The sequence below is a fragment of the Liolophura sinensis genome, chromosome 7 (genome assembly GCF_032854445.1).
Source record: "Liolophura sinensis isolate JHLJ2023 chromosome 7, CUHK_Ljap_v2, whole genome shotgun sequence".
In the NCBI taxonomy this organism is placed as follows: domain Eukaryota; kingdom Metazoa; phylum Mollusca; class Polyplacophora; order Chitonida; family Chitonidae; genus Liolophura; species Liolophura sinensis.
In genome coordinates this window covers 23571937-23596198 of record NC_088301.1, presented here as the reverse complement: position 1 = coordinate 23596198, position 24262 = coordinate 23571937, and the positions used below count along the sequence as shown (strand labels likewise).

At 38.9% G+C, this 24262-nt stretch overlaps 1 protein-coding gene across 13 annotated transcripts in view; it reads right to left on the bottom strand.

Annotated features, from left to right (window-relative positions):
- Positions 1–10358: 10358 nt before the first annotated feature.
- LOC135471433 (microtubule-actin cross-linking factor 1, isoforms 1/2/3/4/5-like) overlaps positions 10359–24262 on the bottom strand; it is a 164846-nt gene continuing 150942 nt past the window's right edge. For 9 of the 13 annotated variants that reach the window (XM_064750671.1, XM_064750672.1, XM_064750670.1 and 6 more), the window contains 16 exons: positions 23686–23852; positions 22657–22816; positions 22149–22343; positions 21663–21791; positions 21126–21269; positions 20406–20594; positions 19393–19622; positions 18917–19100; positions 18607–18769; positions 18073–18185; positions 17402–17518; positions 16821–16938; positions 14814–14861; positions 12742–12926; positions 12096–12243; positions 10359–11687 (listed from right to left, as the gene is read on the bottom strand). In XM_064750671.1, coding sequence (XP_064606741.1) covers positions 11410–11687; positions 12096–12243; positions 12742–12926; positions 14814–14861; positions 16821–16938; positions 17402–17518; positions 18073–18185; positions 18607–18769; positions 18917–19100; positions 19393–19622; positions 20406–20594; positions 21126–21269; positions 21663–21791; positions 22149–22343; positions 22657–22816; positions 23686–23852 — 2568 coding nt within the window. In that variant the 3' untranslated portion in view covers positions 10359–11409. Of the gene's footprint in view, positions 11688–12095; positions 12244–12741; positions 12927–14351; positions 14408–14813; positions 14862–15149; positions 15831–16820; positions 16939–17401; positions 17519–18072; positions 18186–18606; positions 18770–18916; positions 19101–19392; positions 19623–20405; positions 20595–21125; positions 21270–21662; positions 21792–22148; positions 22344–22656; positions 22817–23685; positions 23853–24262 lie in introns of those variants that run through there. The other 4 variants (XM_064750667.1, XR_010444439.1, XM_064750668.1 and 1 more) reach the window with 4 other exon arrangements.

Sequence of the window (24262 nt, the reverse complement as noted above, 5' to 3'; positions counted from 1 at the left end):
AAATTCCCCCTAATGAAACAGTTACTTCAATAGGGGTTGGAGGTGCAGTTACTGTCAAATATTCTTGTCCTACTTAAGTACACAGCTCTGTGCCCAAAATTACGGGAAAAATAGCTATTCCCTATTATACTCCATGCTAGTTCTGCTGTTCAGGCAAAATATATATGAAATACCGTAAAACAGGATTTCCAGTAATTTTTAAGCTCCCCCGCCCCCCCTCCCCCACCCCCCCCCCCACTCCCGCGCCTCGTTAATAGTTACGATTGCAACCCCTACTGAAGTAATTGGTTCAATAGGGGTAATTTATTTCAATAGGGGTTGCGACAACAGACTTGACATGATTAACGATGTCGCTGGATACACAGTTTATAATAATGTGAGGCCTGCACGTCGACACAATTTCTGTGTCGTCTACCATGACGGTTACTAATGCAGCTTTGATCAAACAGCAGCCTTGACTGATCAATCTGTATAGTTCTGCTAAAATTATAAAACATATTATTTTTCATAAATCTATTACTATCCACAAATACCCAATTTTAAAAGGATCCAAAAGATCACTAATCAAGTTGATGAATGAAAAGGCAAGACGATCCTAAAAATAAGTTATAACGTGTTAGACCGTATAGACTATAACACATCAGTTCCAATCAAGTCGTACCGAACAATATTCCATGAGAAATGGACGATACGTTATTTAAATAGATATTCAGTAAATGATTATTTACGTTGGAGAGTTTCGCTTTATTCTTAAAACGTTTGTGTTCTGAGATGCTTAAGGAGAATTGAGCAACTGGATTATATTACTTGATGAAAGGAGACATAGCGGGTAGATGACAGCACACCAATGAGCGAGACCTGTTTTCTCACACACTAAGAGGAACCACAACATGGAACAGCACTCTTTTTCACAGTGATAACGCACAGAGAAGCTCCGTGACCCTCAATATTGGCGATGCCCTAAATATCTTATCTATGACCAAGCCTTGGATGATTTTCACAGCGTCAGCTTTGTTGTCAGCCACTGGATCCATAAATCCAATCAGGCCCGCCAACCAAGCAGACGTCACGTGATCAATTACAGTAGCAAACCAACATAAATCAATCGAGATTCATGTCTTTATTCATCTGATTGGAATAACCAATTTAGCAATTTGTTCAGATTCACAAAATAACCCTGTAACTTCGAAGGGCGAAACGGTTTACGTTTTTGAATTGCTGTAAGTAGTCGATAGACCCTTCATCCATAAACTAGACTTGTCCAGAAACGTTTGGACAGGCGAGCAAATTGACACAGACATATTTCGAATTTCGGGCAAATAAACAAGGACTTGGCAAGCGATTACTTTTGTATATCAGTGTATATAAATGTTCTCCCCAACATCTCGAACTGTTTATCACCTGTGTGAAACAGCGTAGGCCTGAGTCGTGAGGATGAATGAGTTTAGGTGACTAAGTTACCATGTAGATACTAGACCGAACACCAGCCATTAATTTTGTTGTTAAGTCGATACTCAAACCACTGCTCTTTTGCAAACCGCCTGGTCGCAGACTGAAGTCCAGCCTTCACTAGTTCATCTACGACCTTATGTAAGGAGGCTTGCCAGGTACTGGTTATGGGCGGTTGTTTTAATTAACTGCCCCAACATCAACGTATTCCATAACGACCTACATTCTAGAGGAACTATTTTTTTAAAAATCCGACCTTTCGATAACAGGTGAGTTTATCCGTACCTTCCAGTCACACTCACATACCACAACTTTAACTGATTTCAATAATGCATAAATCCCCATGGCTGCTTTATTGCGGGGTCATAACGCTGAACCACGAAACTCGTATCTACTCTCTTAACGAAGGCATTGCAATAAGTGCAGTCACTTTGGAAAAAGTCCAATTGGATTCTTAAAAGGTCTCACAAAAGAACTAGAACCGTCTGAAGACACCTCCACGTGGGATTTCTCAACTCTCTATACTGCTATTCCTCACAGTGATGGAATTCTATCAATTAAATCATTAATTATATGGCTGTTTAATAAACTGGTCACCAGTACATTAACGAAGGCGGAAAAGCCTTCAGTTCCACTACATGTAGCTATCCATGTGAAATCTATGTGAAATTTGGGGAAACCATATATCAACATTGTATAGGTGTTCCCATGAGTACAAATTGTGGCCCGCTTTTAACTGATCTATACCTTTCTCGTATGAATACGACTATATGCAGAAACTATTGTAGAGTAATCCCTACCAGGCCCAATCTTTCTCATTCACTTGTATATTACACTATATTAATGATCTGCCAGCTTTGTACAGCAAAGGGTATGAAACAAATCCACCTTCGCTGGGTTTAAAGGAAACTACTCTCCAGATGGTACATCTTTTCTGAAACTATATTTGTACAAAGACCAAAACGCTTTCCATTCTCCAAGGACTATACCACAAGAAGGATGCTTCAAAATTTGACTCTGTAAACTATCCTTATTTGCATAGAAATATACCAAAAGATCCTGCAAATGTACAAATCTCGCCTTGAAGCAATTTGTAGATCGTGAGTGTCGTGTCGCGATTTCAATAAACTTTGCAAATTATTACTACAAAAACTATTGTGTCAGGGTTACTCCATCAAATGTCTTCACTGTAAGTTTTACAACGAGTAGAAATCCTTTGTAAGTATAATATGGACTGAGCCCACAGAATGCACGACATTCTGTTTCATCACTCTGTCTTATTCCGTTTAACCTGCGGCTATGTGTTGTATATTCATCTTGTGGAAATGGATTGCCCCATTAGATATATGAATAGTTGCTATTCAAAGTGCAACTGAAATACATATTTTATCATCGAGAACTAGGGGCCTCCGTGGCTCAGTTGGTTTGCGCGCTAGCGCAGCGTAATGACCCAGGAGTCTCCCACCAATGCGGTCGCTGTGAGTTCAAGTCCAGCTCATGCTGGCTTCCTCTCCGGCCGTATGTGTGAAGGTCAGCTAGCAACCTGCGGATGGTCGTCCGCCCACCATAATGCTGGTCGTCGTCGTATAAGTGAAATATTCTTGAGTACGGCGTAAAACACCAATCAAAAAAAAAAAAAAATCATCGAGAACTTGTATAGTACACGCGGTGCATGGTACACGCGGTGCAAGTGAGCTAGACAAGGATATGATTGTCGTTTTCACCTTCATGATAATACATACTGCGGCGAGAAGAGGACTTTTCTGAATCTGATTAGTCCATAAAACAACATGTATGTGGTATACCAACCAGGCTTATGTGGCATGCCACTATGGTTTTTTGAGCTCAACACAGGTGATGGTGTTTGGAGAATTCAGTGGAGCTGTTCCCGAAAACTGCGATTAGGTGTTTATGCGCTATCTCATAAAAACTGAAATTAAACTCAGCTTTTGATATTAAAGGTACCCTTCTAGGGTCTATAGGCATTCTATAACATGTCTTATCAGCCATCGGTTTTGGCGATGACTCGTGATAATGGAATGCAATATTTCTGTGTAAAGATGGACAACTGACATAACAAACACAATTCTGAATATCGCCAAACATCCAACTACCCTAAACATCGCCTGATATTTGGAGTTCTTCCAAGTTATTATCTAATCGCATCAACTACACTTGAATAATTCCCGTCAACAAAATCTATTGGGTTCATCAGAACAAAGAACCATTCACAAAAGGAAAATTCGTTTTTTAAAAATTTTCTTCTAAACTATGCCGCGCTTATGGTATTGTAACCTGAACAGTATCCTTGAGAAAAAAATTGGTATACAATTGATCTTTGTGTGAAGAGTACTACGAAAGTGGTCACAAGCCCTCCAAAAAATGCAAAAAAAAAAAACCCCCACACACAACAACTATATACAACGACATGAAACATCATACAGTGTCGACCTTAAGGTTAAAGTGTTTCTGTCCTGTAAAATCTGAAGCCTAAAAAAAACCAATTACAGACGATGTGCCTTTTTGTATTTAGCAGCGGCGAGAAGCACAATTTAGCCTGACTATAGTTCAGCGATGACAGATAACAAACTTCCCATTACAGGCTCACAAGAGAAACTTGATCGATAAACGCAGCTGCTGGATTTTCGTGTCTGTCATGGCCGTTTTCTCCTTAGTTTTATTTCCTTTTTTATGGGTTCCTTCCAACATTTTTTGACTGTGGACGCGTGTGTACAAGAAATAATATGCAAACATGGCTCAGCCTTCCCCTGCTAAACTGACCTAGGTCAGCTTGTCTCCCGAAACTTTACAGTTCGCAGTTCTACAGCTTATGTGCTGGTTACAATCGATTACGTCAAAGGGACATGTTTGGCTGCTCAGCTTTCTTGGCTGAGTTAATTCCCACGGGATATTGGGGCGAGAGCTGTCAGCAAATGTTTCAGATTACAACCTCTGGTCCTTTCTTCAAGATATTTATATATGTTTTCAACATATTACGTCATCAGAAGAAAATTATAGGAAAAGTCTTCAGTTGTTTCGTCTTTTTTGTCACGATTTACAATTGCAGTAATGTAATCCGAACATCACTGATAAATCCGAGCAATTTTTCAACCCACAATCATGTTGGTCACTAAATCCTCAAATGAAGTCAATACGCTTTCGGTACAATTTACAAGTTTCGTATACGAAAATAAAGGAAAAGAGAGTTGTTTTCTAGCAATATAAGCAACACGTAGCTCTGGTACATTTATGACGCTATAATGAGTAATCCACAACCAGGACTTTTTTTGCGTATTTGTATACAAGCAGCCAAAACGCAATATGAGAAGAAAAACAAACAAAAACATAAAAAATACTTATACACAATTTACAAAAGTAAAATTAACAGCAGCTATATAGCTGTATAATTCTGAGAGTCACTTTGTTCCTGACTCCTTCGATGGTGTCTTCCATTTTAAGCAATCGATATTTCTTCATGCTGACAAACATAATAACTAACGTTACAGGTAATAGATACAGTTGTCTCTTTTACCAGATTAACCTTGGCAGATTCAGATCTAGGTTCTGTAAAGTCCAAACCTTAGATCTTAAATGCACATAGAGGGCGATGAACATCATTAATCCCCATCAACGAAAGCTAATCCATGCATCAATGAAAGGAACTTACCATATGCACTGAAGCGATCGTTAATAATCAGTGAAGCCGCGAGTTCAAATCAAGTTATACGTAGGATTGGATCGACTGCAACTTTAAAGGCCAGGAAGTTTGGTGAGTAAGGAGTGGTGTTGATTTACAGCGAGCATCACAAATCAAATTAATAAATCAATAGCAACATGATCCAAATAAAAACCATGTCAAATCGGTTCCAAAAAAATCACACGGGATCATAATTAATTTATAACACGCATGAGGAGAACAAAAAAGACGCTTCACCAATACCAAGTGTGGCCATTTGGCAACTATCACACTGTCGTGCAGACTTGCTCTGGTTTTACTCTGTGCAGTAAGTAGCCTTTTTCTTTTATATTCACGAAATACTTTTATACGTTAGAGGGCTTCAAATTTCTCACAAAACTTTTTATTTTCTGAGGGGCATTTATAAACTAGTTTATACACTATGATTTATTTAATTATTTGATTGGTGTTTACGCTTTACTCCAGAATATTTCACTTATACGACGGCGGCCAGCATTACGTGGGAGAAAACCGCCCTGAGTTCAGGCGAAACCCACGACCACATTGTGTATAAAGAAAAAGGACATAGCATGCACTTCACAGCACACCAAGACTCGAGGCCTGCTTCTTCTTATGAAGCTACCTTGTACATGAACCCAGCATATCCATGTATGACACATAATTTCTTAGATGGAGCAACACTCCTCTTCATACTGAAGTTTTCCTCCTACCATAATGCTGGTCGCCGTCGTATAAGTGAAATATTCTTGAGTACGGCACAAAACACCAATCAAAAAAGTAAATAAATAAATAAATCATACTGAAGACGCAAAGAAAAGCTCTTTGACGTCTAATATTGGTGAAGACCTAAATATCTGTCAATGATCAAGCCTTAGATGAGCGTCAGCTTTGGTGTCAGCCGCTGGATCCATAAATCTAACCAGACCCGCCAACCAAGCAGACGTCACGTGATGAATAACAGTCGCATACCACGATTGATGGCTTAATTCACATGATTGGAATAACCAATTTAGCGATTTGTACAGATTCGCGAAATTACCCTGTAACTACGAACGGCGTAGCTGTTTGCGTTTTAGAATTGACATAAATAGTCGAGAGGCCCCGGAGCCATAAACTAGACTTGTCTAGGCACGTCTTGAAAGGCAGTCAGACTGAATCAGACATATTTCGACTACAGTGCAAATGAACAAGGACTTGGCAAACGATTACTTTGTGTCAGTGTGCGCAAATTGCTTCACTGAATTTTCTACGATCGTCAATACATTGGAGCACATCTCGTCACCAAACAAAGGCATGGAAATGTTCCACACCGTCGGCAGTTAATAGATCACTGTGAGTGAAAAACTGTCCACTAAATCCAGGCAAGTGCAACTCGACAATACTTTATATACTAGAGTAACCCTAGAAAATTTCCATTGGCTTTACATTTATTTCAGCGAAGACTTGATATATGTACCCCGCACAGCTCAAACCATTTGTGTGATAAATTTGCTGTCCTTTTACTTCCTTGGATTCAAGCGAGTCTGCCAACATCTCGGAGTGTTTATCACTTCAGTGAAACAAACTGGCTGGTCTAGCTACGACCTACAAGTGTGGAGGTTTGCCATATACCTGGCGAAGGGCGATGGTTCACTTAAAGTACATGGTTTCCACAACCGATGAACCTATAATCCGTCTTCGAAATTCTTCATTAAGGCGTTAAACAAACAATCAATCAGCCAACCAACCAATCAAAAAAGGGATGAAAGTACTTCTTAATTCCATATACTCCATTTGCCGCCCATGCAATACAAAAATACAGATCAGTAATTCTTGGGCAAGACTGCACATGGTATGCAGAACAAAAAAAGGAACTTTACATTTGGAGAAATGTGCAGAAGAGAGGTGTGCAGAAATTGCTGGTGATTAGCTAAGCACGGTAACATTCCTTAATATATAAACAATTCTCATGCCACGCCTTATAAATGTTGAACGTTGACGTGCAGTTGGCTTTCGTCAGACTTCTGTGGCTGTTGCACGTGTCATGAGACGCAGTAGACTGGCAATTCATACGTGTGCGACACCTGATCGCCCCATGCAGGTCAGGATAGTCACATGTGGAATGTGGCGACTATCAAATTCGGCTTCGTCATTTGCGTAATCGGCTTACGTCAGCAACGTTAACCAGTAACGCGCTGTTTTGGGGTCGCGTAACTGCCCAGACCACACGAAACATCTGGCGTGCTGCCCATGTCCGTGACCGACGTCCTTATTTTGGGCCTATACTGACACTGGTAAACCGTAATGAACATCTACTCTCCAGGCAATTTCCAGAGACAATGGCATAGGGTTGTCTTTAACCACGAATCACGTTATACGCTGTATCCGGAGCTGGAGTCGTTCATGGTTGCTCCAGTTCGAATATGACAAATAGTGACACCACACACGAAATTTCCTGCAAGATGCGAGTATTGAGGTCATGAGGAGGCCCTCGCAATCACCGTACCTCAATCCTATCGAACACGTATAGGATCCTCTTGGAAGAAGTCTTTGTGCCTTGAGACGGCAACCCCAGAATGTTCTAGATCTGGGCGTTACGTTGGTACAGCAATGGCGCAGCTTGCTTAATATGCTGTGTTCACCGGTATTAGGCTGTCAATGAGACAACTTTGCCTTGCTGTTGTGAATGTGAGATGGGGACTTATGCGGAAGCGAACAAGGTCAGGAACAGTCCCTGTAAAATCAAAAAGTGACCCCATTATTGTACCGTTGACTGTGGAGGGTGCATCAAGCGCACCTAAATGCTTAATCCTATTTTAGCGGACGCTCTTAACGTCCATAAACCAGCTTTATCCACTTTGTTCTATATGGGTATAAAATAGCACATGTTTTTGTTCAGTATATTTGCTCAACCAACAGGCCAGTTCGATGCCATCCAGCTCATAACAATAACGTTTATGATAGTCTGTAGTTGGTGTTTTCAGTTGAGCAGTACCGGTAAGACGCAATGAGGCTTTCTTGAAAAGTGTAACTAGACATATCCAAAACCTAAAAAACTAAAAAAAATATTGCGGCATGTACAACAATCACAAAGGATTGCGAATTTCAGTGTGACAATTCCCAGAGAGAAAACGGGCTATTAATCAGTTAAACAACGCATTCCAAGTCAGATTTCACAGGCGGTTGGTCTTGTCTGTTGTTTGCCCACGCATGGTATATTTCCATCATCCATTAAACCCAGCTGGTATCATGTAAATACGATGTTAACATTACAATCAATAAACCAAGGCAATCCACCAAACAAACAAACAAACAAACAAATCAATGAAATCACGGAAGCCGTGAAAGGTTAGGCATTCCCGTACACGCATGAAAATAATTGCATTTGAGAACTTCCTTAACCTCAAAAACAGGACACACCCACACCGATAACTGAGCAAGCGATGATTCCGTTTCATGTAGGTGAAACTAATCGTCGTTTGCTTTTTATGACCATGGAAATTAAAATTGTCGACTCTGAACATGTTAACGAACCCCACATACCGTCCGTCTGCGTCCGCTGGTACATAAGGGGACAACTTGGGAAACAGATTGTAACTCTTTACTTTGGTTCATTAAACCCTAACTGACAAGAAGACACATTTCACTAGTTACGTGTGACCATTTGCCAATTATAACACTTTCTTCGATACTCTGTTTTTATTTTATATTCTCTAAGTCTTTTATTATATTAGTGTAGTGCTATTTGTAGAACCGATTTCAGTTCGTCCCTTTATTCAACAGACTATTCGCATTTCGATTAATGGCTCTGTGGAAGTGGGGACACTGAAGTAGCGATATGTAAAGTCTTCAGGTTACTGTTAACCAACCTCAGCCTAGTTGTCTCCCCTAACATTATTTACAACTGAAATATTTACAAATCGATTTGAATCATTCATGCCAAAGTGACGAAACTTTCACCTATAAAACTGCGGTTGGGTTTATTGATGGAGGAAACCAGAGTGGCCCGACTAAACAACCGATCTTCATCAGGTTCCTGACAAACCTCCTAACCTGAAGACGGAGCAGAGACTGCTACCAATCAGATACAGAGTAACGCTTTATTCAACTGAGCCAACGAAGAACCCAAATAGATAAGTGAAATAATACCGCGGCGTGTATTTTATAAACACGAACACAAACAGGAAGAGCAGCTGAACATAGTTTTCAAGAATTTATTTGCAATGATTTTTTACTTGCGTATGAAGCAAGGCATGAGGTGAAGTACTGGACAAGCAATATGTCACCAGGATATTATGCAAATGATGCACAGGTAAAATATATACCCAGGATAGACCTCCCGCCTACTGGAGTCGACCGCTGGGTACGGAATCCGAAACGCCTGGCCCGTAGTGACACGTCACGGCAATCAGCAAACTATACAAAATAATACAAGCTTGAAAAGTACTTATCTTTCAGGTTAACGATGTATTAATATCCCGTGGTCATACACCGATGCATGCACAGGCATGACAAAAAAATATAATAATGACGGGTTAAATCAAGGGAGAGGTGTAATTCAATAAGGACGTATACAACACCTGACGAGTTGACAAAGAAAGCTCAAGGTAAGACAAGTGCACCTGTACAATGGTGAAGACATGCAGTTTCTATTAAGATCTACATACCCCAAAATTAACCAGCTAAGCTACGAATAACTTACAACTTTAAAAAGTATATAAACCAGGGTTTACAAATGTAGTACATATGGAAAACAAACAGAGAAAAAAAATGTAAAAAAAAAAAACAAAAAAAAACAAAAAAAAAAAAACAAACAATAACTAAAAACTGTAAATTGGTAACAACTATACAGAACCTAAGTACAAAAATATGAGCACTTACATATGATAAATGATATATACTACAAATTAGGAATTTATTGAAAATGTTCATTACCCCCTATACAACAGTATGGCTGACTACAGCCACACAGCCTAATGCAAACTTTCGATCACCCCTTAAGGAAGTATCACAGGCAGGTATAAAAATTTAACCTGACCAATTTAACTGTACATCTAGCCACACCTGTAACAAAAATTACAGCGACACTGTGTGGCTGGAAGTGCAGTCAGCTACCGTACTCAGGGTAGGGATATACACAGGCATTTATCTACATGTAGCAGCCATATACATATGTGTGTATATATATATATATATATATATATATATATATATATATATATATATAGCCATACAGCATAAAAGCACGTCAAAGCCTTCAACACAATTACCCCTTACTTCACCAAGCACACGCTCTTTCTCTCTCATTCCGACTCAAATCCCAAATATAGTATTTGGTACTTTTTACACAAAGTGAAAGTCAAAAAAAAAAAATAATAAAAAAGACACAGCAGGCGCGCACACAAGAAGAATAGAGTAATTATATCTAACAGTATCTGTAGGAGCAAAACATTTGACCTTCACCTCTGGGATATGGACTGGGATATACTTTAATTTCAACATTCACTTTTTATTTGTATTACCCCATATACAAAAATACTCTTTTATCCTGCACATTTATTACAGGTCTTAATCCCATCATCGTGCACTACAGGGGGAAAATGTTACAGCCACAATTCCCCAAAACATCTAAGGTATAGTTCTTGTCAAATTTCTGTTTTTCACATTCCTTTTGTGACGTTCTAAATAACTGTAATGTTCTCAATTGTCAAGTAAGCAATATATGTACTGACTATACACTAATACCTCTGATCGGTGATCGGGTGGTCTCTTGATGTTTTTTATTTAGAGTACATGCACACACCACAACAAGAAGGATCTTTGCTGCAGAGGTAATATGTGTACATCAATCACATGTGATAGTTTTGGTAAATACAAAGTCATTTTCTGATTTCTGGTGTAACAGATACGCACAGGTAAGTTGTTTTCGCTGGGTATGGCAGAGTTTCAAGAACTCAGCCCTGTGTTCCTCGTCGAGGCGTCTCAAATATCACTTGGATCCAAGGATGTTCTCCCTTGAAACATGAGTTAACTGATCATGTCAGTGATGAGTAGCTCAAGTTCCATGTGTAATCAAAAACTTCCGTAATCCGTGAAATGTCAAAGGAAAAAAACCAACATGGCATTTTGACAAAGCTTGTTTTTAAAAAAGGATATTCAATCAAAAGTAATAAAAAGTTTATTAAACTGATAAAAATGATCACTTGACAAGAAAACTTGTCTTTCAGGTTCAGACTAGAATCATTTGCTATCTTTTCCTATTTATCATTCTTAGAATCAGGTGATCATTTCCTTTTGGGCGTCAGTTTTGGTATTTTTGTTCTGGCTCCCGTCGGCGTTCGTGTTGTTGTTGTAGCGGTTGGCATGGTAACTGTTCTTGTCTGAGCCACATGCGTCTGGTAGGTAACTGTTGTCTGATTCCGACCCCCAATGTTCTTTGTCTCCGCCTTCATCGTCGTGAACACTTCTGGGTCATTGGGTTCGGATACATCACTTCCTGTTCGACTGGGAGGTCGACTGCCATTACGGCTGCTTGTACTAGCTCGACTAGAACTTCTGCTTGCTGTAACAACATAGGAAACAAACAACATTGTAACAGTCAGAAAGATCAAAAAACTTTCACAAAAACGTGTAAAACAGAATTTCTTCACTATTTGCTTTGTAAAACTGATCCTGCACACAAAATTTCATCAAAATCTGACCACATGTGAAGCAGTTATGGCATGAAAACCATCAACCAGTCAAAATGAAAGAAATGATTAAATATGCAAAAAATTTTAAATGGATATGGCTGGTAATCAAACTTCATCCGAGGCTACACAAAATGACTCATTTTATCAAAAACCACATGTTAAGTTGGAGGAGTTATTGCATGGAAATCAACAGACGGAAAGACACACAAAGGGAGAAAACCAAAGTAATATCCCCCATTTCTTTCAACAAAAGCGATGACATTTACACTGAAATTTACCTGGACTTCTCATATCTCTGGTGATTTTTGTCTTCGTCAGCCGGCTGCCATCTTGTTGCACTCGTGACATGATCTGTCTGACCTCCCCATCTGGGCTCGTCTTCACCCGTTGTCGCCATGGCGATGTGTGCTGGCTCTTCTCACGAATCTGCAAACACCGACAACAGAGTTTTGTTAACAGTTCAGCCATGATTTTCATTCTACATTTTTCTTTCTCGATGCTTAGATGATAACAGAGCATAACAGCTTAAGCTTACATGCAAATCCAATGTTAAAACTTCATCCATGACAGTAGGTAACTAAGAACAGAAGTTTCCATGGCTGAGGGGATTAGGACACCTGCGCTGCGCAATGACCCAGGAGTTTTCACCAATGAAACAATGCTGTGAATTCAAGTCCAGCTTATACTGGCTTCCTCTTCGGGCGTACATGGGAAGGTCTGACAGCAACCCGTGGATGGCTGTGGGTTTTCCCCAGACTCGTCCCGGTTTCCTCCCACCATAATGCCTCAGAAACTTTCTTTACTTCTAGAAAATATATGTCATTACATTGCAAGTTTCTAAAGATCTTTCGTAAAATTTTTACTCTTCTTTTAATAGACGCACTTTTGCTTCACTGTGAAAAATTTGACCTCTTTCATTATTACCTTTGTGATTGGTCCGCTAGTAGTACTTCCTGTTCGACTGCTCCATGAGGCCGTGCCTGAAAACCCACTGGCCGAGCTACCAGAACTTCCTGCGGGACTCTTGGACACAAAACCTGCCATAGACTGACTGACGCCCTCAGCCAAAATAAACTTCTCTCGTAGCTCCATGTTGGTTCTTCCTTTGGCTGAAATTTACACCGAGCACGATGTGAAAATAAAACTCAAAACCTCATCAGGCAACACCAGTTTTATTTTGTGTTTTACGGACGAGCCAACGCTAAAAAATCCAAAAAAGGAATAAATAAAAAAACTGAAAATCCATCTTGTTTGCTTCCCCGATATTAATGTTCTTATGATTTTCCTGTTTTTCAAGGCTTTCAGATCACGTAAATATGATTTTAATAGAAATAATTGCTGGGACAGTCCACATTTCCCACAAATTAAATGATGTTTCAGTTCTAGCTCTATACCCTCCTCCAACTTTCAAAAAGATTCATTCTGTCCGTAAAACAAAAATTTTAACTGGTATGGTCAACAAAGAAAAGGTACTTGAAACTTTTGCCTATTTTTGCTTTTCATCAGGTTCTTCTATATTATGCTTCATGATGTCCATAAAAATAATTCAAATACTGGGGTGACACCGGATTTTATGTGATCTTAAATGAAGGATTAATTTACCTTGTAGCTGCAAAAAGCACAGAAACATTTTACAAAACATGGTTGTATTTACATATATTTTCATTCCACCACCATCACCAGATGTACAGTAACCAAAAATACTTATTTATATTCTCTAGCATGCACTGTCTCACTCAACCCAAATCAAATAGCTACAAAGACACACAGAAAAAAAACACTTCTTCTCATCAGCATTCAGAGTTCTACGAAAAAGCAACTGTAGCAATAAACAATAAACAAAGACATAATAAAAGGTGTGGTATCACCAACCACCATAAAAAATAAAAACGTTAAAATAGGGGAGACCTGGGTGAAACAATAATGGACAAAAGCATCACCTGACAGCGAAATATTAAAAAAAAAAAAGGGTGACAAAGAAAGCTGTGTACAACAACACAATGCCTGCTCAGCGAAACAGGGGAACAGAAACAAAACACATATCACATCTTAACCAAAAAGAATCGCTGTACCTTGTAGATAACAAAAGTCACAGGGCTGGATAGTGCACAGCTCCAGTCCTGCAGGCAAATGACATGACGTCAAACACGAAAAAGCTTCAAAACTGAGGCATCATAAACAAACCAACAAGCTCACTGTGTTCACATATCACTCCAAGCAAATAACAACAACAACAACAACAACAACCCCAAACATGACTCATTCTCACATGACATTCCACGACTCAACCTCAAACATAACCCTTTGCTTCCTGCTTCTTATATCTCTCCATCTGTTCACAGATCTATCATCATGGTCGAGTCGAACTACATAGGTTAGTACAGAACTGTTAGTAAAGAACACACTATCATCACTGTAGCTGGGAGTCAAAACACGCCGGAACTGAGTCAAAAACAACTGGAACTGATCGACAAAGAGCACTATAAATAAAAGACGAGCTTCAAAAGTAACGAAGGAAAGTGGAAAAAACCTACACCTCCACGGGAGAAACCGCCTTTGAAACGAAAGCGATTGCGTCGCCAGAGACCAACTTTGGAAGCAAAAGGTTAGGAAAGAGAAAAAAGAAATAGAAAAATTAATACATCACATGGCCTCAATGATGACAATGATGTTGCAGAAGCAAAGAAATTAACAATATACAGTATTATCCATCACCCCAGGTTTTTGGTTGAAAAGTGGAAACTACGTATACAGTGGAAGAAAAAAAAAAGAAACAACTACTGATGTATATATACATAACTAGATGAAAATATATCTGAAGGAAAACACAGGGAGTAGGGTAAAATGAAATATTCAATGAGATGATAAAATACAAAATAAACTGAGGTGGTATATGTATATGCAGTAGAATGTAGCCACAGGATACATCATCTAAACCGTGTAAATGAAAAATCCAAGTAAAAATGACCAGCCACCCCATGCAGTGAGGTACTTACGACAGTAAAACTGATCTAGACCATGTCTGGCTAGACTCATGTTAAAGTCTGTGGGCAGGAACAATGGGATGAGTGTTTAAAGTATGAATCATAAATGACTGCATGAAGGATGGAACTGATGGGGGATATGTTACCCACAGCCAAATGCTAGGGGTGTACTGGCTGGTATGGTTCTTACGTATTTACAGATGTGTTTCAGGGTGCATCCTTTGATATTCCTAACTATGGACTGTGAAGTAACTCTTAAAGTGAGTATTGGTTTCTTGCTTCTAATCATCAGACAGGCAACAGTTTTTAAGCATGACTCAGCAGAATTCACGTAAGTGAGCTGGAACTAGTGGATCTCTATGTCTATGTATAAAACCAAACACACCAAGGTATCCATACCACATGATATGGGGCCCTTTTAACTTTGATAAGGTTGATGACATTTGTGCTGATATACACACAGATATTACTAAAACAGTTAATTGCAATCCTGTGTTACAGTACTAGATACAAACTGAACCCTCGTAATTTCCAGGTCAATACTACCTTCAGAACAACCTTACAATTTCCGCTACAAATTCTACATTGCCTGTTCTAAAACGAACGTTTTCACATAATGCTAAACGACATTCTTGGGTGACTCTTTTGTCGAGGTAAAATTATGTGCCTAGTTTTATTTAAGCTTAACTGTGTCTTCCACCTCAAAAGAAAAAGTATGCTTCTGACACTGTTGGACATAAAAATAAAACAAAATAAATTTGTGCTCCAAATTGTGTTGAGAACCAAAATACTAAAGGTTGAGGAAAAAGTGTTTGATGCTACTTTAACCAGTTGGGAAAAAATTCCAAACACCAAAATGGCGCTCATCCCAACTGAAAAACTGAAAGGTTCATAATTGAAAGGCTTGTTACCATTTTCACTCAAATGGGTTGTTGCCAGAACAATGTTAACTTCAGTAGTAGATTTCGGTAAAACAAATGCAGTAAAAATGATGTGGTGTGACTGTCTCTTGACAAGGCATGCTGGGAGCTGGCAAGAAAGATACACATCGAGTGTTGTGAATATATAAAATAATACAAATATCTCTTTTGATAAATTCTATCAAATCATAACGAAAAAATTATATTGCGCAATACAAAACTTGTGTTATATATACACCACATCTGATTTTTAAACTGAAACTTTTTTTATTTCAGTGTTTGAAGATATTATCGCTCATGATTCGCATATAAAAAGAGCTTTAAAAAAACTGGCAATATACGTGTATCTCTGCTGAAGATCTTTTTCTCCTGATTCAAGTTCAGCATGAACTACATTTAAACTACGAATACTGTGATGACCATGGTGTTGAACCTGCTCTCTTTTCATTGGCTAAAATTGAGATTGATGACCATACTATCTCATTATGAGTTGAAATTGAGATTCATGTTGAACAAGTACAATCATGCACTGGGGATGAATCTCATGATGATGAAGACATAGACCATACTGTTTTTCTATGGGTTGAAATTGAGATTCATGTTGAACAAGAACTATCAAAGACAAGGGAAGAATCTCATGATGGTCAAGGCATGGATCATACCATCTTATTATTTGTTAAAATTGAAATCCACATTGAACAAGAAAGGCTGGGAAGCATTTCGCAGCAATCAAGACATAGACTATACAGTCTTTCTATTGGGTGAAATCATGTTGAACAAAAATAATTATGAACTGGGGATAAATCTCATGATGGTCATGACATGGATCCTAATCCCACAATGGTTAGTACATGATGATGAACATATCTGTAGTATCAATTACCAATACATTTAATGCATCAGATTCCACCTGCCTTTTTAGATAGAACATTTTACACTGATTATGACACCACGTATTAATTCTCTCCACCCTTTTAGCCCAGTATTAAGAGTTAGATACATCATGTGGTATGCTGTGTACGTTTTTAACACCTTAAGATTATCATGGATATTTTGTTAGCCAGTCCCCACATCCCAGTATCATGGGACACAAACTTACCTCTGCAGGGATCATTTTTCACCAGGAACTCATCCAGAGCGCACCATCCTCCGCCAACACGCACCATCACAGTGCTGCGGAGAATGCGCACCAGACGCAGCTTCTGAGAGTCTCCAAACTAGAAACAGCAAAACAAAAAATCTCATTACTGAGTAAAATAAATATTTGTATTTATACAAAGAATGGTAAAAAACAAATTAATAAATGAAATCTTTAACAAGGATAATGAACCTTCTCAAAATAAATAATCACACGAACATATTACTGAGCTTAGAAAAAGTAAGCAAATGTATAAGGTTTCAGAGCAAATCTAACTTATTTAACTTTTTTTAAAAATGTGCATGTATTGCTGCTTCAGTCGTTTTTTTTTTCTTGTCTCCACAATGGCAGTCTCATAAAGGAGTCGAAGTGAAGGGAGATAACCACTGGTTATCTCCAGGCTTCAAAACAAACTAGTGAGAGCTGGATCTGAGTATGAACCTCGTCAACCAGCTGTGGCATGACCAGTACTTTAGATAAAAGAGCCAGTGAGGGCCCCTGCAAATGTAATATTCTGCTGTGAATGCAGTTTATATACTCACTCGATACTTTCCTTCTCCTATTTTATGAATCTTAAACTGTCTAACACAGGTACATTTGTTCACTTGTCGCTTCACCTCGTCTTGGATTTTGTCAGCATCTGTTTCTGGTTTCAATGGCTGAAAAAATATGAGGAATTCATCACAATTTAACAATATTTAATAATTTTATTAATAAGACTTTACAAGAACAACTTTACCATTTCACTTCATACTTAGAGCAATTTTTTCAATTTTAAAGTGTTTGTACAAAAACACTACCTTACTATTTCAATTCAGACTTATTGTTCTGTACAGTTTTGATGCACTTTAAAATTGAAAACATTTCCTCTATCACAACTTCACTTCAGACGAAGAGCAAATGTTTTCAATTTTGAAGTATATCAAAACACTATCTTGAATGCAACTTAACACCTTCACTGGACTGAATAATGTTTTGATGCTTACTGCACCTTACTAAAAAGCCAGGAAGTACATGACATTTCTTTTTTGTGTAATTTCATTTTGACACAGACTGAGGAAATTACCTTGTATATACAGACATACAATCATAAATCTCAAAAGGTTTAATAGATGTGACGTATCATAAAAACAGTACTATATTGCAAAGACTGTGTCTGAAGTTAACATCGCATTTTCTGAATGATGACATGTCTTTCCCAAACTTTACCTACCTCTCTATCTGGCCTGAGAGCAGAAACAAATTCTTTGTAGTCAATAAAACCATCTCCGTCTCTGTCAAAGATGTTGGCCACAGCCTCCATCTCCAGGCGAGTGGTGGGGAACCCTGCAGGGTCAAGGGTCAAAGTCAAATAGTGCAAAACTATTTTCTGACAGAGAATGTTTTGAAAAGCTGATTTCTGACTAAAGTACACTCTCTTGTTTGCTTTTAGCTGTAATGAGCTGCTTTACTGGAGAGTGGAGTAGTTGTTTGCATGGGCTTCTAATTCATAATCGTGGGGTGCATTTTTGAAATGACTGCCATCGATCATTTCCTCTTGTTTTTCATACTGAACTCAACAATATTTAACAAGATATGACAATGGTTGAAAGTAAACAGAAACAACAACAATAAGGGTTTGTCTTCAATTGTTGGTCCTGAAATGCCTCGGATCATTCATTTGAATGGCTGTCCTGTTGGGTTTAATACCAAACTAAGCAAACTGGCCAAATCTGGCCGATAACATGAGGAGTACAAACAATCGTACCAGATGCTAGAATTCCCTCCACGAACTCTTTGCGTGTGACCTTGCCATCACGATCGCGATCCTGTCGACGGAAGAAGTCCATGATTCGGGATTTGTTGTGATGCATCCACTGCATGTATTTCTTACGCCAGTCATCAAAGTTAAAGTTCTTCATCCTCTCCACCTGTAGCATAATTGGAGGTGTTCTCATTAATAACAATGATAATCACGATAACAAATTTTGTAAAACTGCTCTATACAAAATGAAAATTGTTATAAAATTAAGATGACATATATATATATACAAATTCCACAAAGCCACTGGGCTAACCTCATTAAGGTAATCCAGGGCATCCTGTAGCTTCCTCTGTCTCTCCATGGAAATCAGCCAGACATGCTGCCACTTGTTCACCAGACCCGCCAGCCGAGGGTTCTTGAACTGGGGTTCCGGGGTGCGCCGACCAGAATCAGGGGTTCTTCTCCCAGGTTCTGGGGTTCTTCTGCCCGTATCAAATCTGAGAAAGTTCAAGGGAATAACTTTGGTAAATTACAAATACAAAGATAATATGTATCTATTTCTTTGCTTGTATTTTAACCCCACACTCAAGAATTATTCCCAAATCATATCCATACATACATTCATATGTATATGCAAAACTATTTCAATCTTTTTCAACACTTGTATTTAACATTTGCAACAAGAACTCCATATGCACAAAGAGCACTGTTTGAGTAGATATTTTGCCTCTGAATTCTGATTACATCTGTATCAAATATAAGACACTATGGAGCAGAAAGATAACTTACTTGAACGGTGAGGGTTTGGTAGGTGTCTTCTTGCCCTTCTGCAAAATGGGTATGTGTGATCGTGGGGACATCCCTGATGTCGTGAATGGGGGACGTGGAGAATGCGATGTTCGCACACTCGGGGACATTGGTCGGTCATGTGACATGTCTATAGGAGAGCGACGGTGTCTGTCCATCTTCGTCAACCTCTCCACATCTGGTTGTCGTGACGACATTTCATTTTGGAAGCCCTAGTAAAAGATAAACTTTCTCACATAATGGGGCAATAGGCATAACACCAATGTGTACAAAAAGTTTTTCCAGATTCATTTTCATTCAATATATTCCATATTTATATGGAAGAGAACAAATATCAGAACACCATATCAGACCAAAACACTACATATTCTCTAATTTCTGTGAAGAGTCAGCTTGGTTCACAATCAATACCAGACAATTTGGAAAAATATGCAAGAAAATCCGGATTATAAATCATCTTGTTCAGCGATTTTAACCTTGCATCTCTTTCCTTATATTTATTTATTTATTTGATCGGTGTTTTACGCCGTACTCAACAATATTTCACTTATACCACGGTGGCCAGCATTATGGTGGGAGGAAACCAGGCACAGCCCAGGTAAACCCCAAGACCATCAGCAGGTTCCTGACAGACCCCACGTACGGCAGGAGAGGAAGCCAACATGAGCTGGACGAACTCACAGCGACCGCATTGGTGAGAGGCTCCTGGGACATTATGCTGCGCTAGCGTGCTAACCAACTGAGCCACAGGCCCCTCTCTTTCCTGTGTAATTTGTGTTATTTGATTTGACGCATCTGATTGAAATAGGACAAGATCTATTTCATAAGCCAGCTCCACCTGAAATGATTTCTTGATCTCAAAAAGACCTAGGGAATATTGACTGTCCTATTTTCTTTCGAAGGGATGAATTCGATATGTCCGTACGAGAACGCGGCTTTAGAACAATATCAATCCCCAGAAAACAGAGACACTCTTGTAAGGGCATGTGTCTGACCTGGTGTTCTTTGATAAGCTCCATGATGATATCTTTGTCCTGGGGGATGGACTGCTGGTCGCGAGTAACCAGGGTGTTCTCTGCCTCGTTCAGCCAGGCCATCAGCTCCTCCAGTAATCGGTTACTGTTACGTAACATTTGCAGGGAGTCTGTTAGTCGGTGACCACGCTGGGTCGACATGGTGGCAACCTGCAATGTTAGCAGAGATTCTTGTGTAAATAAGTAAGCATTTGCACATTTTTAAGTAAACTCTTCATTTGGTCTATTAATTTATTTCCTATAATATAAGTACTAATACAGAAACTGGGGATTATAGTATTTATTGTATTACTACAAAAAAGCATATGAAATGAGTTATAAGAAAAAATATTTAAATCCGTACAAAATAAATTCATTACTTGTCAGGCATTTTTGCAAGTACACCTTTCAAATAAAGTTACTCATTTTGCTGTATTCCGTGTGTTCTATGTTTTGGAGTTTGTTTGGAAGGCAGGGTGATATTCTACTAGAAAATGTAAGTTTCAATTCCTTGCTTATCAATAATTTGACAATTCTGCATGGTTGTATGAAACATAATTTCACCACCCCCCCCCAAACCCCATCACTTTATGATATTCTTATCAAAACAAAACAGTTTTTGAATAAAAATTCTGAGAAACTGAACATAGGAATGGATGTGTAATTATATTCAGCTGTGCAGATGTCAGTGAGTTGACCTACCTCCTCCCATCTGGAGCGGAGGACAGTCAGCCAGTGTTTGACAGCTGTCAGCGCGTCGGGGTGACACTGACGCAAAATCTCCTGTCCCAAGGTTAAGGCCTCTCGTAACTGGATCTCCTTCTTCATTAACTCTTCTTCAAACTTCTAAAAGGACAGCAAAGGTGGTTATAATTTTCCATAATTGAGGAGACATTTTAGACATACTTTCATAATTATTATACACCAATTGTTTCAGCAGAAATAACAAGAACCATAAATTGAAGCTTCATGGTTGTCTGTATAGAAACCATTTCTTCATTTTTTAATTGCTGTACTCACATAATGTGCGTTTATAAAACTGCAGCAAGGTTTACGTCCTCGTAACACAGGACAAAAACACTACAAAAAATACATAATAATGAGGTTGTCAATGCCAATTCCACGTGAAAATCAATGCTGGCTAATTACCGCAAGAGCCTGAGCTAAATGAGGATGTTCTGATAAACCAGGTCAATGCCAGATTCCAGAAACTGCTACAAACTATCCAGTCTGTCTTACCTTGTGTTCCTCGATCTGTTTTAGTACCAGTGGTTCCTCGTCTGCGATTGGTGCATTGTATCGTAACTTCTGCTCAGCTTCAGCCAGCCAGTGCATCATTTGCCGGGACTTACTGTCAAAATCTTCTGACTGTAAAACGCAACAAAGAATTCGAAAGTCAGCAAAATTACATGTAGTTCAATGAATTTGCACTTGTTGCGTAATATAAATTCCACATGAAAAGGCCATATCAAGTTTTTTACAAATAATTTCATACATGACACTGGCAACATATAAACGACAACCAAAACATTTTAAATGTTTCAGACTCCTAGCATGAGGTAAACAGTGAGACAGATCTAGAACGACTAACAAATCATTCCAAATTCAACAAGAAAGCCATAATATGGTGAAAGGATACTTTTAAAACAAGACATCAAAACCTTAGCTGCATCAATTATGCATACTGTCTCTGTGTAATGATGAGATGTTAGTGCATGTTTTTACCAGTCTGTGGGCCTGGTTAAGGCGCTCCTGTTTGTTGTCACTAAGACGACACACTCGGTCCCAGGACGTGGACAGCTCAATCATCTGAGCCTGCTGTAAGGACGTGTCCTCGTCGGTTTTCTCCGGCAGCTCTTTAGCAGACTTCCTCAGGAATGCAATTGTTTTTGTACGTGCCTTCAGCTCTTCTTGGAATTTCTGAAACAAAATAATACATATCCATGTCATACAAAGTTAACTGCTGACTGGGTCATACATAACTGTTGCTGTTGGAAAAATAAATGCTTGCAATTGTTCCTATATACAGTGTATTTCACCTGAAGTTTAGCTCTTTTCAAGTCTTTTAGTGCAAGTGTTTGAAGTTGTGAAATTTCATTATCAGCAAGTGTTGGCATCAAAAATATCATTTTAGGGCATCCATATGCTTCTATAAGTGCCTCACTTGTACACCTACTATGTTACTGTATTTGATAAGTCATTCTAAGTCAACCAAAATATCACAACAGCTTACCTTATGATCATCTATCAGTCCGTTAACAGTGTCTAAGTCTCCGTGCACTGGTTGGTCCTCTGCCACTGTTGGCTCTGCTTTTGCTAGCCAATCAAGGAGCGCCTGTAGAGCATCAGTGAACTGGCCGGAGAAGAGTAAGGCCTCTTCTAGTTTCCGTTGTCTGCAAAAATTACAGACAATGACCATATATAGGCATGTTACTGTATGCTCTGACTGTAATTTCTGGAGTTTCTTTCACAATGCTAAAATTGACGAAAGTAAAATTTTGAAACACTGTTCAAATGCTTGATTTTCGTATCCTAAGAGTTCAACTTGTGGAAGCGTATTAAAAGAGAAAAGTTAAACATCAATCAAATACCACTGTAAATAGTATGCATTTTCTCGCAGGTGCATGCCATAAACACAATTCTAAAATGTACCTCAAGCTGATAAATTATAAATAAAGTCTGTGCCAGCATCCATTTTGTCTAAGAACTCGTCCTGAAGTCTTCTGTGTTACGAGGAGAGTTGCCGTTGGAAACCGCTGAAGTACAGTTCGTATATTTCCGGTAGAACTCTTCTTCCCAGAAGGTGGTTAACAGTACAGTTTGTTTTCCACTTGATGATCGGGAGACCGGAATGTTGGACGTAGGTTCCGAGTTTACATGAACAAGCCGGCAATTTTAACGACTCTCACTGGCTGAGAGGCAACACAGATGGAGGAGATGGAGGACGCGATGGACTCAGCGATTTATGCCAGCTTTGCCGTATTCAGGTTTTACGTGTATGATGAAACAGTTTTTAAGACTCTACGGCTTTGTTTTATCATGGCACAAAACAGAATGTGGGAGAGGAGTAGGTAGGAGTTTTTGAGAATTTGTGACTGGTGAAACAAAACAAATTGAAATATTCTCACCAATTGTAAAATCTGATGAAGATTTCCACCAACACATTGCTCCTCGGATCTGTGAAGGGTTAACAGAAGCAGTGGTCTCGAAGTACCCTACCCACATAGAAACCTATAATTCTGTACAAGCCTCAAAACCTCACCTGTCTACAGACTTGCCACACAGAGTGTTCCACTTGTTCTTAAGGTCAGCCATCATCTGCTGCAGTATGGGGACATCGGGTCGTGGGCTCCTCTCCTTAAGGGAGCGACCAGATCGGTTCACACTGTCATATGCCGGCTGTTTGGCACCTAGGGCTCTCTGGAACTCCTGTAACAAGTTTAAAATTTTATCTGCTTATCTGTTTGATTGGTGTTTGTTATAGATTCATGAATACTGTATTTGACCAGAAAGTGTCTTCCAAAAAAAAATGCATTTTTAGATAGAAATAAATTTCATAAAATATTACTTAGGCCACTAAAGTATTACCAACAGAACTCCAAGAATCGGGCAAAATTATTAACTTTATAGTCATGGCTCAAATTTTATTCACAATCAAAAGTGAAGGAGTTAAAATAAAATGAACAATTTCTCATTCTTTGTTCAAATTCTGGAAACTGAATTCTAAATCATGACACACTGAACACTTCAGCTCAATTTTTGGGGGGCACGTTAACTCAGTATGTCATGTTCGTTACTATTACTGTACAGCCCCACTGATGAACTGATGTTCAACTTTA